This window comes from Phyllobates terribilis, unplaced genomic scaffold (assembly GCF_046119375.1).
Source record: "Phyllobates terribilis strain yellow unplaced genomic scaffold, ASM4611937v1 Scaffold_11__3_contigs__length_659146591, whole genome shotgun sequence".
NCBI lineage: Eukaryota > Metazoa > Chordata > Amphibia > Anura > Dendrobatidae > Phyllobates > Phyllobates terribilis.
In genome coordinates this window covers 176,959,568-176,973,583 of record NW_027362771.1, presented here as the reverse complement: position 1 = coordinate 176,973,583, position 14,016 = coordinate 176,959,568, and the positions used below count along the sequence as shown (strand labels likewise).

General features: G+C 43.4%; 1 protein-coding gene across 5 annotated transcripts in view; it reads right to left on the bottom strand.

Moving 5' to 3' along the window:
* Positions 1-14,016, bottom strand: part of ANO6 (anoctamin 6) — a 155,507-nt gene that overhangs the window by 112,963 nt on the left and 28,528 nt on the right. The window contains exon 1 of one of the 5 annotated variants that reach the window (XM_073651837.1): positions 10,843-10,984. The exons of the other annotated variants lie outside the window; for them this stretch is intronic. Within the exon in view, the coding sequence (XP_073507938.1) occupies positions 10,843-10,861 (19 nt within the window). The 5' untranslated portion in view covers positions 10,862-10,984. Of the gene's footprint in view, positions 1-10,842; positions 10,985-14,016 lie in introns of those variants that run through there. 5 annotated transcript variants of the gene reach the window in all.

Genomic DNA, 14,016 nt, shown 5'->3' with positions numbered 1-14,016 from the left:
GCCCAGAGTCCCTCCCCTCTCTGCTCCTGCACCACTGGGATATTCCTCCCCCCCCCCCACTCCAGCCAGGGACAGACGCTGTTGTACCTGCACATCTATCTGGTGGGAGTACCGTTGATCTGTCCCCCGGAAATGGGATGTATGTGGTGCATGCAGCTGAGTTCTAGTCCACACTCCATCCTTACCCGGGAGTGGAATACCACACCTCTGGTTCGAGGTGCAATACCCCTGTAGCAGCCGAGCCCTCGGGGTGCTACATAGGCAGACGTGTTCCGGTGCTCTCCCACCGACCTTCGCTGTGTGCGCCGACCCAGTGTACCGCTGAGCCCTTCAGACACCGCCGGATCCTGTGAGAGGCTCTCCTGCTGCCCTGGGGAGTGTTTCTGACATGCAGGAAAGAAGTAATGACCCGAACCAGGCAGCAAGATCCCGGCCCTGGTAGAGGGAGCAGGGGCCAAGATGGCGCTGAGACTCAGGAGGAGGCGGCCAGAGAAAATGCTGCGTGCTCCAGGAGGATGTTGGCTGCTGTGCGCTTTGAGAGGTTTGCAAGGGTGGAAGTGGGTGAACACAGAGCTGGACTTTCAGAAAGGGAGGCTGGGGCAGAAGATGGTATGGAAGATCAGGAGAATACTGTGGGTGCAGGAGACTGAGGCTGATGGCTCTGGAGATGTGGTGCAGAACAAAAGTATGGAGTCTGCTGCTGATTCGGTTGTGGAGGAACCCACTCTGAAAGATGTGTTCACTGTGGTGTCATATTGCAAACACGCGCTTACAAAGTTGTCAAAGCAGGTTACGGGTGTACAAGCAGAAATTACTAATATTGAGGCTGAGTTCACACAATGCGTATTTAATGCGTTTCCGCGGCGTTTTTGTAGTTGCGTAAACGCCACGGAAACGCATGAAAAACGCATGGTAGAAGGGCAGCAATGTTCCCCAATAGAAATCCGCATGTGCTGTGCCCATGATGCGGATTTTTCCGCAGCGCAAACGCTGCGCTCAAAAATCCGCAGCATGTCAATTAATTTTGCGTAAACGCGGCATTTTCGCCGCCATTGACTTGCATTAGAACGCGCCAATTCCGCAAGACTGCATTTGTACTTGCATTATTGGCGCGTTGTAATATGCGGATGGTACCCGGGTGTGGAGGAGAGGAGAGTCTCATCCACACCCAGGTACCATTAAAAAAGCTGTAAAAAAAGAATAAAATAAAAAATAAATGTATTCTTACCTTCTGTCGGCCCGCGCACCGCTCCTGCTTGGTTCCCGGCACTAGCAGAGAGTTGTAGGACCTGCGCTGACGTCAGAGTCATGTGACGGGTCACGTGACGCTGACGTCGGCAGGTCTTTCAATTCAAAGTTGCCGGCAGCCGGGAGAACGAAGTGAGCAGGACAGCGTGGGCCATCGGAGGTAAGTATATACACTCTCTCGGGTCACACTATATAAATCCATGCCGATTGCATGGATTTATATAGTGTGACCTAGTTGTCAAGCACTTTCCAGGTGATGCTAAAATCGCCTGGAAAGCGCTTGTCAATCCACATGCGGAAACGCATGTGAATCCGCATGTATTCCGCAGGAAAAACGCATGCACAATCTGCATGCATTTTTTCTGCCAGGGAGATGCAGAAATGATGCAGAAATTTTCTGCTTCATTTCTTCATCGTGTGCACATACCCTAAAGCTGCCATGCAGAAAGCTGACATCCGCACAGGAGAGGTAGAGGAAAGAGTGAGCACTGCTGAGGACACTATAATATCTTTACAAACTGCTCAGAAAAAGCTGGACAAGCAATTAATAGAGGTCATAGCTAAAAATGATGACTTGAAAAACAGGTCACAACGCAACAATGTCAGGATAGTGGGGGTCCCGGAAAAAGCAGAGGGATCAAACCCTACAGAGTTTATTGAGAACTGGCTGCTGGAAAAATTTGGAGCTGATAAACTGTCAAAGGTCTTTGTTGTAGAACGAGCTCACAGAGTCCCACTGAGACCCCAGCCTCCAGGAGCAGCTCCCCGGGCCATGCTGGCTAAACTCTTAAATTACAGGGACAGAGACACTATCTTACGTATGGCAAGGAAGATCAAGGATTTAACAATTGATGGACAAGACATCTCGTTCTACTCAGACTATTCACCCACGGTGCAAAGAATGCGCATGAATTATAGAGATGTTAAGAAAAAATTGAGAGACATGGGACTTGCGTATTCTGTGATGTATCCGGCTAAGCTGAGACTGGTTGCACTGGGTAGAGTACACTCTCTGCAATCTCCAGAAGAAGCATTGGACTGGATTGAAAAGAATTCTAGACGAGTGCGAGAGCACAAGGACAGTTGAAGAGAGGCAGATTGTGTTTTTGTGAATGTGATTTATAATTATCCTTTGCTATCATTTTTCGGTTGCATTTAACTATTCGTTACAGGATATAAGTCTGTTCATGGACTGGAGCGGCGTACTGGTGGTGCATACAGTTTATATACGTTTTATATATTATGTTTTTCATAAGGCGGGAGAGACCTTTGGGAAGATAGTTGGTGGAATAGTCCGATTTCATTCACCCACTCTCGGATGGAGAGAACGGAACGACAAATTTGGAGGTGGATTGGGGGAGATAGAGGCGGTCAGAGGAGTTTTGGTTTGGAGAATGGGGGGAGGGGACGGACGGCATGGGGGACATACTATGATGTGGTCATATACTCAGAAGTTGAATCTGATAAACAATGGTGGGTATGGTTAAGGTGTTAAGCTGGAACATACTTGGTTTGGCAGACCGTAAGAGACGGGCTATTTTTCTCCAAAATATTATGGCCCACGGGTCTTCCATTGTCTGCCTCATGGAAACACACCTGACGAGGGACAAAAGTGGGCTCCTGGTGAGGAAATGGGTTCAAAAAGCATACTACTCTACTTATTCTGCATATGCGAGAGGGGTTTCCATCTTGGTGCATGTGGGGAGTCCATTTGAGGAGGTTGAGGTTAAAATAAAGAAGGACAGTACGTTTTTCTAGTCTGCAGACTTTATGGCAAATTATATTGTGTGGTGGCAGTGTATTTCCCACCGCCATTTACTGGGACAAAACTGCAAGAGATTATAGAACTTACGAGGCATTGGACAGGGACCCCTGTGTTGCTGATTGGAGATGTTAACAATATAATGAATAAAATTTGGGACAAAACTAGTAGGCAACGGGGAGGAACTGACGGAGAGGGGGCGACACCCTTTGCTAAATAGGTGTCAGAGGTGGGCCTGATAGATTTGTGGAGAGTGAGACATATGGGAGTGAGGACATATTCATGTTACTCCTCGACGCACGGTTCTAGGTCTAGAATAGACTTAGCCTTGGGAAATGGGTTGGTTAACCAAAACATCGCTCATATTGATTATTTGCCTAGGATACTCTCTGATCATAGTCCTTTGCTGGTGGAACTGAGGTTCGGTATGTGTGGGAATAGTGGACGGAAAGAGTGGAAGGTTCACCCGGTATGGCTGGAAACGGTAGATATTCAGAAAATAGCAGGAGAGGTGGAGGAATTCTTCCAGAACAATATGAGAAGTACAGCCATAGGAACTGTGTGGGACACAATGAAGGCTTATGCTAGGGGTTTATTGATTCGAGATATATCCAGATGTAAAAGTCAGAACAGACTGGAGGAAAGAGAGGCATTGGCTGCGCTAAGGGGGGCAGAGGAGGAGTTGGTGCTTAATCCCACCGTAGAGGCGCAACAGAACATGAAGGAAGCTCAAAAAATGGTGGATAAAATATTTATGGCCAATGGGGAAAAGAAGAGGGAATTCCAAAAAATTGCCTTTTATGAAGAGGGTGAAAAAGTTGGTCACCTGTTGTCTGCTATAGCAGCAGCGCAGAGGGAACCGGGATTTGTGTATGGTCTCTTGGATCCAACTCGCACCCTAGTCACTGAAACGCGAGATATCTTGAAGGTGTTTAGGGACTTCTATAGTGATCTATATAATTCTAAATTAAGGAACAAGGGAGATGATATAGACCAATTTTTGAGGGGTACTCAGATATCTAGGCTTAGTGAGGAGGCTAGGGATAGCTTGGAGGGCCCCCTGACGGTAGAAGAAATGGAGGAAGCTTTGGCTTCAATGGCAAATAATAAAGCCCCAGGTGCAGATGGTTTACCGACAGTTCTATAAACATCTTAGAGATGTACTATTGCCAAAATTAAAAGATGTGTTTTTGGTGGCTCTGGAGGTGGGAGAATTACCGGAGTCAATGCGGGAGGCTACGGTGGTGGTTCTGCCCAAGGCAGATAAGGACCGGACACAGCCAGATTCGTATAGACCCATATCCTTACTACCGGCTGATATTAAAATTTTAGCTAAAGTAATGTCTAACCGATTGAGTCAGGTGGTCTCTGGTGTTGTACACCCGGATCAGTCAGGATTTATGCCGGATAGATCGACGGCCATTAACTTGAGGCGGCTATTTCTTAATATGCAATTTGCCGCTGATAATGCTGGGCATAGAGTGGTGGTCTCAGACACACGGAAAGCCTTTGATAGTGTGGAGTGGAGTTATCTCTGGCGTGTTCTCCAGTTGATGGGAATTGGTCCGTTTTTTTTTGGCATGGATAAAATTATTATATACACGCCCGGTGGCCAGATTGAGAGTAAATGGGGAGCGGTCAGATAAATTTGATTTGACTAGAGGAACTAGACTGGGCTGCCCCCTCTCTCCGTTATTTGCCCTGGCCATAGAGCCGTTGGAAGCTGTACTGAGACAGTCAGACGTGGTAAGGGGATTCCGGTATGGTGTGGCGGAGGAGAAGATAGCGTTGTACGTAGATGATATTTTATTATTCTTACAAGACCCTCAGATATCATTACATGGAGCAATAGCTATTATCAAGAGATTTGGTCTATTATCTGGGTTACAAATTAATTGGGATAAATCTCATATTATGGAATTAGACTCCCTGAATAGTTTAGATGTTGAACAGGTGGAGGGTACACAACTCAAGTTGGTACGAGAATTTAAGTATCTTGGAATTACAATAATATTACCAGTAAAAGAGTACCTTCAGTTGAATGTATACCCGATACTGGGGAAATTAAAGGAAAAAGCATCTACATGGAGCAAAATGCGCCTCTCGGTGGTGGGACGCACCAATCTTCTTTAAATGGTGCTGATGCCCAAATTGTTGTACGTTTTACATAACTCCCCTGTGTGGATTCCTCAGCCAGTGTTCCAGCGCATTAATGCAATATTTAGAGATTTGGTCTGCGGTGGAGGGTAGCCTAGGATTAAGCTGGAGATTCTCCAGAAGCCAAAGGAGGAGGGGAGACTCACTCTACCAAATCCTTGGGTATATTTTTTGGCAGCACAGTCCCAACATATTAGAGGGTGGGCGCAGAGGGCAGTGAAGGGGACTATTCAGGCGGTTCTGGAACTTCATCTTAAAAAGAGTCCATTGGTGATGGGTCTAGAAACGGGACTTTTTGGGAGGATGAGCAAGTCATACCCGACCTATCGCTTAGTCCATAAATTGTGGACAAGGGTGAAGAAGATTAGAGGCATAGTGGGGTTGACAACGTATACTCCTATTTGGGATAATGAAAATCTACGTGAATTTTACAAAATAAGAGAGCTGAGAGGCTGGGTGGCAAAAGGTATACAATATATCTACCAACTGATGGATAATCAAAGCATCAAAACCCTAGAGATGCTGAAAGAGGAATTTCACTTATCGGACAGACACAGCTATCAGTATACACAGTTAAACATGCGTTTATTAAACAAGGGAAAATTAAGAACCTATCCGTTCAAAGAGATATCGTTATTGATTATATTTGTATGGGGGGGGGGATGTACAACTGGTGTCCTATCTACGGTTTATGCGGATCAGCTTCACACCTTTCTACTGAATTATCCTGTTTTGGCTAAGGGAAAGTGGGAAGCAGATGTTGGTACCATTGAGGATGACAAATGGGAATCCATATTAGAATATATCCCTAAGCTGTCTCTAAGTGAACCCGCCAGAATGTCCCAACTACTTCTTATTCACAGAGCGTATAGGTCGCCTGATTTTTTGTGCAGAATAGGAGTACAGGAGACCTCGGAGTGCCCGAGAAGTGGGTCAGAAGCTGCCGATATAATACATGCTATGTGGACTTGCCCAAAACTTGCAAGCTATTGGTCTGAAGTAGTTGCCCTAATTGAAGGGCGTCATCACTGTATAATTCCTAGAAATCCAATGGTTTGCCTGTTGGGATATGTGGAGGAACTAGTGGGGAATGATATCGCAAAATTGGCAATTGCCACACTATTATATGCAGCTAGAAAAGTAATAGCAAGGTATTGGGTGCGAGTGGAACCTCCCTCTAGACAAGAGTATACAAGGCAGGTGGATTATGTGGTACGGATGGAGGAGAAAATTTATTTTAAAAGGAAAAATGCCAAACTCAGTGATAACCTATGGGCACCATGGAAGGTGTGATTAATGCTATTGAAGGGAAGATTCCGGTGAATACACTACGTAATGCATAGAAATAGATATAGGATGTTTTGTGGGATATTGGATCATATCTTATATAACATGAGGGATGATTGCTGTATGTTAAAGGGGAGGGGGGGTTGAGGGTGGGGCTCTTTTTGCTAATAAGAAAATGGAAAATTGTTATATTGAAGTTTTATTTCATTATTGTTTTTTCTAAATGAATAAAAATTTATCTGATTTAAAAAAAATAATTTGTATTATGGCAAGAAAAAAGCAGCTAAGTAAAGAAAAACGAGTGGCTATCATTACTTTAAGAAATGAAGGTCAGTCAGTCCAAAAAATTGGGAAAACTTTGAAAGTATCCCCAAGTGCAGTTGCAAAAACCATCAAGCGCTACAAAGAAACTGGCTCACATGAGGACCGCTCCAGGAAAGGAAGACCAAGAGTCACCTCTGCTTCTGAGGATAAGTTTATCCGAGTCACCAGCCTCAGAAATGGCAGGTTAACTGCAGCTCAGATTAGAGACCAGGTCAATGCCACACAGAGTTCTAGCAGCAGACACATCTCTTCAACAACTGTTAAGAGGAGACTTTATGCAGCAGGCCTTCATGGTAAAATAGCTCCTAGGAAACCACAGCTAAGGACAGGCAACAAGCAGAAGAGACTTGTTTGGGCTAAAGAACACAAGGAATGGACATTAGACCAGTGGAAATCTGTGCTTTGGTCTGATGAGTCCAAATAGGAGATCTTTGGTTCCAACCACCGTGTCTTTGTGCGACACAGAAAAGGTGAATGGATGGACTCTACATGCCTGGTTCCCACCGTGAAGCATGGAGGAGGTGTGATGGTGTGGGGGTGCTTTGCTGGTGACACTGTTGGGGATTTATTCAAAATTGAAGGCATATTGAACCAGCATGGCTACCACAGCATCTTGCAGCGGCATGCTATTCCATCCGGTTTGCATTTAGCTGGGCCATCATTTATTTTTCAACAGGACACTGACCCCAAACACACCTCCAGGCTGTGTAAGGGCTATTTGACCAAGAAGGAGAGTGATGGGGTGCTACGCCAGTGACCTGGCCTCCACAGTCACCAGACCTGAACCCAATCGAGATGGTTTGGGGTGAGCTGGACCGCAGAGTGAAGGCAAAAGGGCCAACAAGTGCTAAGCATCTCTGGGAACTCCTTCAAGATTGTTGGAAGACGATTTCCGGTGACTACCTCTTGAAGCTCATTAAGAGAATGCCAAGAGTGTGCAAAGCAGTCATCAAAGCAAAAGGTGACTACTTTGAAGAACCTAGAATATAAGACATATTTTCAGTTGTTTCACACTTTTTTGTTAGGTATATAATTCCACGTGTTAATTCACAGTTTTGATGCCTTCAGTGTGAATGTACAATTTTCATAGTCATGAAAATACAGAAAAATCTTTAAATGAGAAGGTGTGTCCAAATGATTGACAGCTATTGCTGCATGTAGTCTTACAGGGAAGACTGTCAATCACTGGTAGAACTGCCCATTGGACTCGTATGTATACAGTACAAACACTAGGGCTTTCAATGAATAAAATGCACTTTCCCTGCATAAACATATATACATCTGATCAGTTCTTCCTACTCTATAACACCCTGCTGGCTGGTCAGATATCATTTTCAACATAAGTGGTTCCCTTTAATCTTCCTTCAGCACGCTGGATCTCTGATGAAGCTTACGTTACACACAAACATATACCAAACTGACTCTTCCACGTCAGTTAAGAGATTCTGCTGCAGGCCAGGTGGGTCAGATGCACAGTTATACGATCACTAGATCATCCATTGGAGGAGTATACAATCACTAGAGAGGATATACAATCACATCTTGCAGTGCAACTTTCAATTTAGGAAAGCATGTGCCGATGATAATTTATACAGACACAAAGTCAAGGGGTCTGATTCATGAGGCGTTTTGCTAGAATTCTGTTGTAAAACACTTTCAAATGTCTCAACAATTTTGTACAACACTAATTATCGCATAATTTCACACCCGTTTCGGACAGCTCTGCTAAAGTGGGCAGATCAAAAATTCATGAAAAGTTGTGATGTGCCTTATGCCAGAAATGTTACTCAAGCCCCGGGCCCCAGGTTCCGTCTTCTCTATAATCTTACACAATAGACACTCCACACCCCTCTCCATAAGCATGCATGTGTTACTCATCTGTGTGCATGTCTATTCAATAGTGATAGGACTGTTATGGCAGCATTTTAGGTTCCCAGGGAACAAAGAATCATCCAAGTTGAAATCTATACATAGCAACTGCCTACTCCTAGCTCAGTTATGTAAAAATAAGTCTTCACTGAATACAGATTTTACCAAGGAAATAAGAATTTTGGAAAGTAATGATCAATCCTGAAAGAGAAAGAAGCAGATTTCTTTGATAAGATATATTAGAAAGTTTTCCTATTTTCAAGAATACTATTGATTCATGAAAATTAAAATGACGATTACTCGAATTCCTGGAAAACAAAAGGATCGGCAGTCCAAAATCTGACGTTTTGCATCCTTCACTAGTTTTCGGGAGAGGAGTCGAGAGGCTCCTTTACACATTAGATCGTCAGCTCATGTTAGTCTAATGTGTATGGGGGCCTTTAGAATAGGTTCTCAAAATCAAATTGCTGGTCCGACACTGCTCGTCCCCACATCTGCTGTTTGCAGCCGATTCACTTCAATGCAAGCTGAGATACTAATCGCAGCCGGGAACAGCAAGTACATAGTGTAAGGAGCTGTGTACTTCTTTGCAGCGGACGTGGCGGCCATAAGTTGACAGAGAACAGACCAGGAACAGCAGAACTTCATACACTGTGTAGTGGCCGTTCTCAGGTGCTGCAGCTCAGCTCCTATTGAAGTGAATCAGCAGCGAGCCTCTAATAAGTTATTGATCAATATCAAAAGTCCTAGAAAACCCTTAATCTGCAAGGCAGCCTTTGCTAACAGGTTTGTAAGGATAGGTCATCGAAAGAAATTTCGGGCCAACTGGGTACATAACCCCCCGCCAAACCCACTTCCCTCCAAGCTGGAAATCTGAAATATATTTGCAATGGAATATATGGTTTCTGCAGTGGATTTTCAGTCTAAACTGCAACAATTCTGTGCACAAATCATTTGCAGCAGTAAACAGTAGTGGAACAATCTCAACAGTATGAAGAACAACATAGATTTCTCATTGCAAACAAAAGGAGATATTTGGTCCGTTTCTCTTAGGGACTTAAGCCCCCAAGACCTGCAGAAATGCAAAAAGCAAAACTGTGTTGATATAATGTTATAATACAACTTGTCTGTGCAGCAGTACATCAAGGTATAGTATAGGTATACCCCATACCTTAATCAACACCACCCTGCCGCACAAGATAGAGTCTATGCCAACAGATAACATAACAAAATTTGTTGTGTAAAGTCATCCAAGCAATAAAAAGGAGTATCATATAAGATAGGGAGGCATCCCTGGGGCGAAATGCACATGAGAAGATAACTTTGTAAGAGTAAGCACCTGTTCACATTATGTTTGGCTATGCTTTTCAAAAGTCAGTTTATTCTTTTTCCTACTATTAACAGATCTATATGTATTCAATGGGGCTGCATTGAAGGTTTAAAATTCCCACAAGTCTCCATTTATCGTGTTAAAAAATTGATCCTGTCATTTCTCTGTCTTGTTGAAAATAGAATCAAGATTTATCCAGATTTTTTGCACAATGCAAGTCTATTGCAACAGAGTGGTAAAACGTAGGCTCCCATTGCACTAACCTGTCTGACCATTATTTTTTTATCTTCATGAGTAATTTGGTGGCTTTAGTATTTGCACATTCTCCTCTATATATTTTGGGCCACTTTTTAAATTAAGTTGTCTTAAGTTGATTATTTTTATTTTTCCTCAACAACTTTGATTATTCATGAAACGCGACTTTTTCAAATGTCGCATTTTTTGGTGCATCTCACTCCAGTGCCTGCCATCAGTTTCTGGAGGGTTTTCAATTTATTAATTAGATTGCAATAACTTTGGACCTTATGGTCTGAAACGCATCTGCCCCAACACCCCCCCCCCCCACTCTCCTGGGGTTGTGACCTATATGCTGCGATTCATACATTTTTTTAATACATATAGAATAAAAACTGCTGATTTAAACGGATTTCTGAGGCTGGATTTTCTTTATCGATTGGTTTTCAATTTGGTGAATTTTTGAGACTCTTGGTTCTAAAAAGTCAAAAAAACTGGTTAAAGACGAAAATAAAGAGCACTTTTTGATTTTGTGTCAAATTCATGAACAAAAGTTCATGTGCAAAAACATAATGGAAGCTAGCAAAAGCAAGACAGTGAAAGTAATTCCATATAGAGAACTAACACTTACATATTAGATGGTTTTTCATGGCCCAGAATGTAGTTTTCCTTTAGTACTGTGCCTAGATTCCCATGAGGTATATAACAATGTGCAGGGTGCTCACATTATATCCTTTCTTCTATTGCAGCCACGTACAGTTACACCCTCAAGTGGAAATGCAAACATTTGTCATTCCATCTGTATAATCAAATATACTCCATTATGTGAGCTGGAGAATAACAAGCCGGGAGGATACTCCTAATGCAATTTTTGCCTTTCTAATTAACATTTATAAGGTTAGATTTAGTACCAGACATCGAGCAGCTCATATGATTACATCAAAATAGGAACCATCATTACCGTAAATTCAGCTGTCTGGTACGTTCTTTTCAAATTAATCTACCCAATGTATTTATACATTTATGCCCTTTATTTAGAAATGTTTCAAAGGGGAGTTTTCCCATGAACAAAGTACATTTTAATCAATAGATCTTGGAATAATAATAATTCCACTACTGGATGTGTAAAAAAAATGTTCCTGTGTTGAGAATCTTATAAATGTGTTTTGGATCAGTGTATGGTCCATGTGTCTGTTTTAACTATTAGGCCACGGCCCCACTATCAGTATTTGGTCAGCATTCGGTCAGTATTTTTTCTCACGAGTGGGAGCCAAAACCAGGAGTCGGTGATAAATGCAGAACTGGTGATGTGTTTCTATTAGGCTATGTACCCACGATGCAGAAATGCACAGGATTTTTTCCTGAGCGTTTCTGCATCTCCCTGGCAGAAAAAAACGCATGCGGATTGTACATGCGGATTGTATATGCGTTTTCCTGCCAGGGACAAGCGGATGTGAAGTGTTCTTCACTTGCATTTCCACATGCGGGTTGACAAGCACTTTCCAAGCAATTTTAGCATCACTTGGAAAGTGCTTGTCAACTTGGTCACACTATATAAATCCATGCAAACGGCATGGATTTATATAGTGTGACCGTAAAGAATGGTAAAAAAATAAAATATATACTTACCTTCTGATGGCCCCCGGTGTCTTGCTTTGCTCCATCCAGGCTGCCGGCAGATCACGGTACACTGTACTAGGACCTGCCATCACATGACTATGACATCAGCGCAGGTCCTACAGTCCTGCACGATCTGCCGGCAAGCACAGAGGAGTCGGAAGGTGAGTATAATATTTATTTTTTATTCTAAATTATTTTTTTTACAGTTTCTATGGTACCCAGGTCTGGATGAGAGTCTCCTGTCCTCCAGACCCGGGTACCATCCACACATTGAAAGGTTTGGATTCCGCATGTGCAGATGCATTGATGCGGAATTCAAATGTTCCAATGCAAGTCAATGGCGGCGATTACGCTGCGTGTCCACAAAATTAATGGACATGCTGCGGATTTTTGAGCGCAGCATAAACGCTGCGGAAAAATCCGCAGCATGGGCATTGACATTGCGGCTTGTCATTGGGGACCATGGTGGACGGATTACCAAGCTTTCCCAAGCGTTTATGCTGCGGAAATTCCGCAGCATAAACGCTTGGAAAACACATAGTGGGCACACAGCCTTATACCTTTTTTCTGATTGCTCTTCACCTGGTTTTGGCTCCCAATCCTAAGAAAAAATACTGACCGAATACTGACCAAACACTGACAGTGGGGCCGTGGCCTTAATGTGTCATCCGTGTCTGTTTTTACTTTCAGTGTTTTATCAGTGTGTCCATTTTTCACCATCAGTGCGTCTGTTTTTACCATTAGTGTGTCATCCATGTGTCCATTTTTACCATCAGTGCGTCAGTTTTTACCATTAATGTGTCATCCATGTGTCAGTTTCTACCATCAGTGTGTCTGTTTTTACAATCCGTGTGTCATCAGTGTGTCCGGTTTTACCATCTGTGCCATCAATGTTTACAATCCGTGTGTCACCTACAGTACAGACCAAAAGTTTGGACACACCTTCTCATTTAAAGATTTTTCTGTATTTTCATGACTATGAAAATTGTACATTCACACTGAAGGCATCAAAACTATGAATTAACACATGTGGAATTATATACTTAACAAAAAAGTGTGAAACAACTGAAAATATGTCTTATATTCTAGGTTCTTCAAAGTAACCACCTTTTGCTTTGATGACTGCTTTGCACACTCTTGGCATTCTCTTGATGAGCTTCAAGAGGTAGTCACCGGAAATGGTCTTCCAACAATCTTGAAGGAGTTCCCAGAGATGCTTAGCACTTGCTGGCCCTTTTGCCTTCACTCTGAGGTCCAGCTCACCCTAAACCATCTCGTTTGGGTTCAGGTCTGGTGACTGTGGAGGCCAGGTCATCTGACGTAGCACCCCATCACTCTCCTTCTTGGTCAAATAGCCCTTACACAGCCTGGAGGTGTGTTTCGGGTCATTGTCCTGTTGAAAAATAAATGATGGTCCAACTAAACGCAAACCGGATGGAATAGCATGCCGCTGCAAGATGCTGTGGTAGCCATGCTGGTTCACTATGCCTTCAATTTTGAATAAATCCCCAACAGTGTCACCAGCAAAGCACCCTAACACCATCACACCTCCTCCTCCTCCATGCTTCACGGTGGGAACCAGGCATGTAGAGTCCATCCATTCACCTTTTCTGCGTCGCACAAAGACACGGTGGTTGGAACCAAAGATCTCAAATTTGGACTCATCAGACCAAAGCACAGATTTCCACTGGTCTAATGTCCATTCCTTGTGTTCTTTAGCCCAAACAAGTCTCTTCTGCTTGTTGCCTGTCATTAGCAGTGGTTTCCTAGCAGCTATTTTACCATGAAGGCCTGCTGCACAAAGTTTCCTCTCAACAGTTGTTGTAGAGATGTGTCTGCTGCTAGAACTCTGTGTGGCATTGACCTGGTCTCTAATCTGAGTGCTGTTAACCTGCGAATTCTGAGGCTAGTGACTCGGATAAACTTATCCTCAGAAGCAGAGGTGACTCTTGGTCTTCCTTTGCTGGGGCGGTCCTCATGTGAGCCAGTTTCTTTGTAGCGCTTGATGGTTTTTGCAACTGCACTTGGGGACACTTTCAAAGTTTGCCCAATTTTTCAGACTGACTGACCTTCATTTCTTAAAGTAATGATGGCCACTCATTTTTCTTTACTTAGAATTTGTATTATGGCAAGAAAAAAGCAGCTAACAGTCTATTCAGTAGGACTATCAGCTGTGTATCCACCA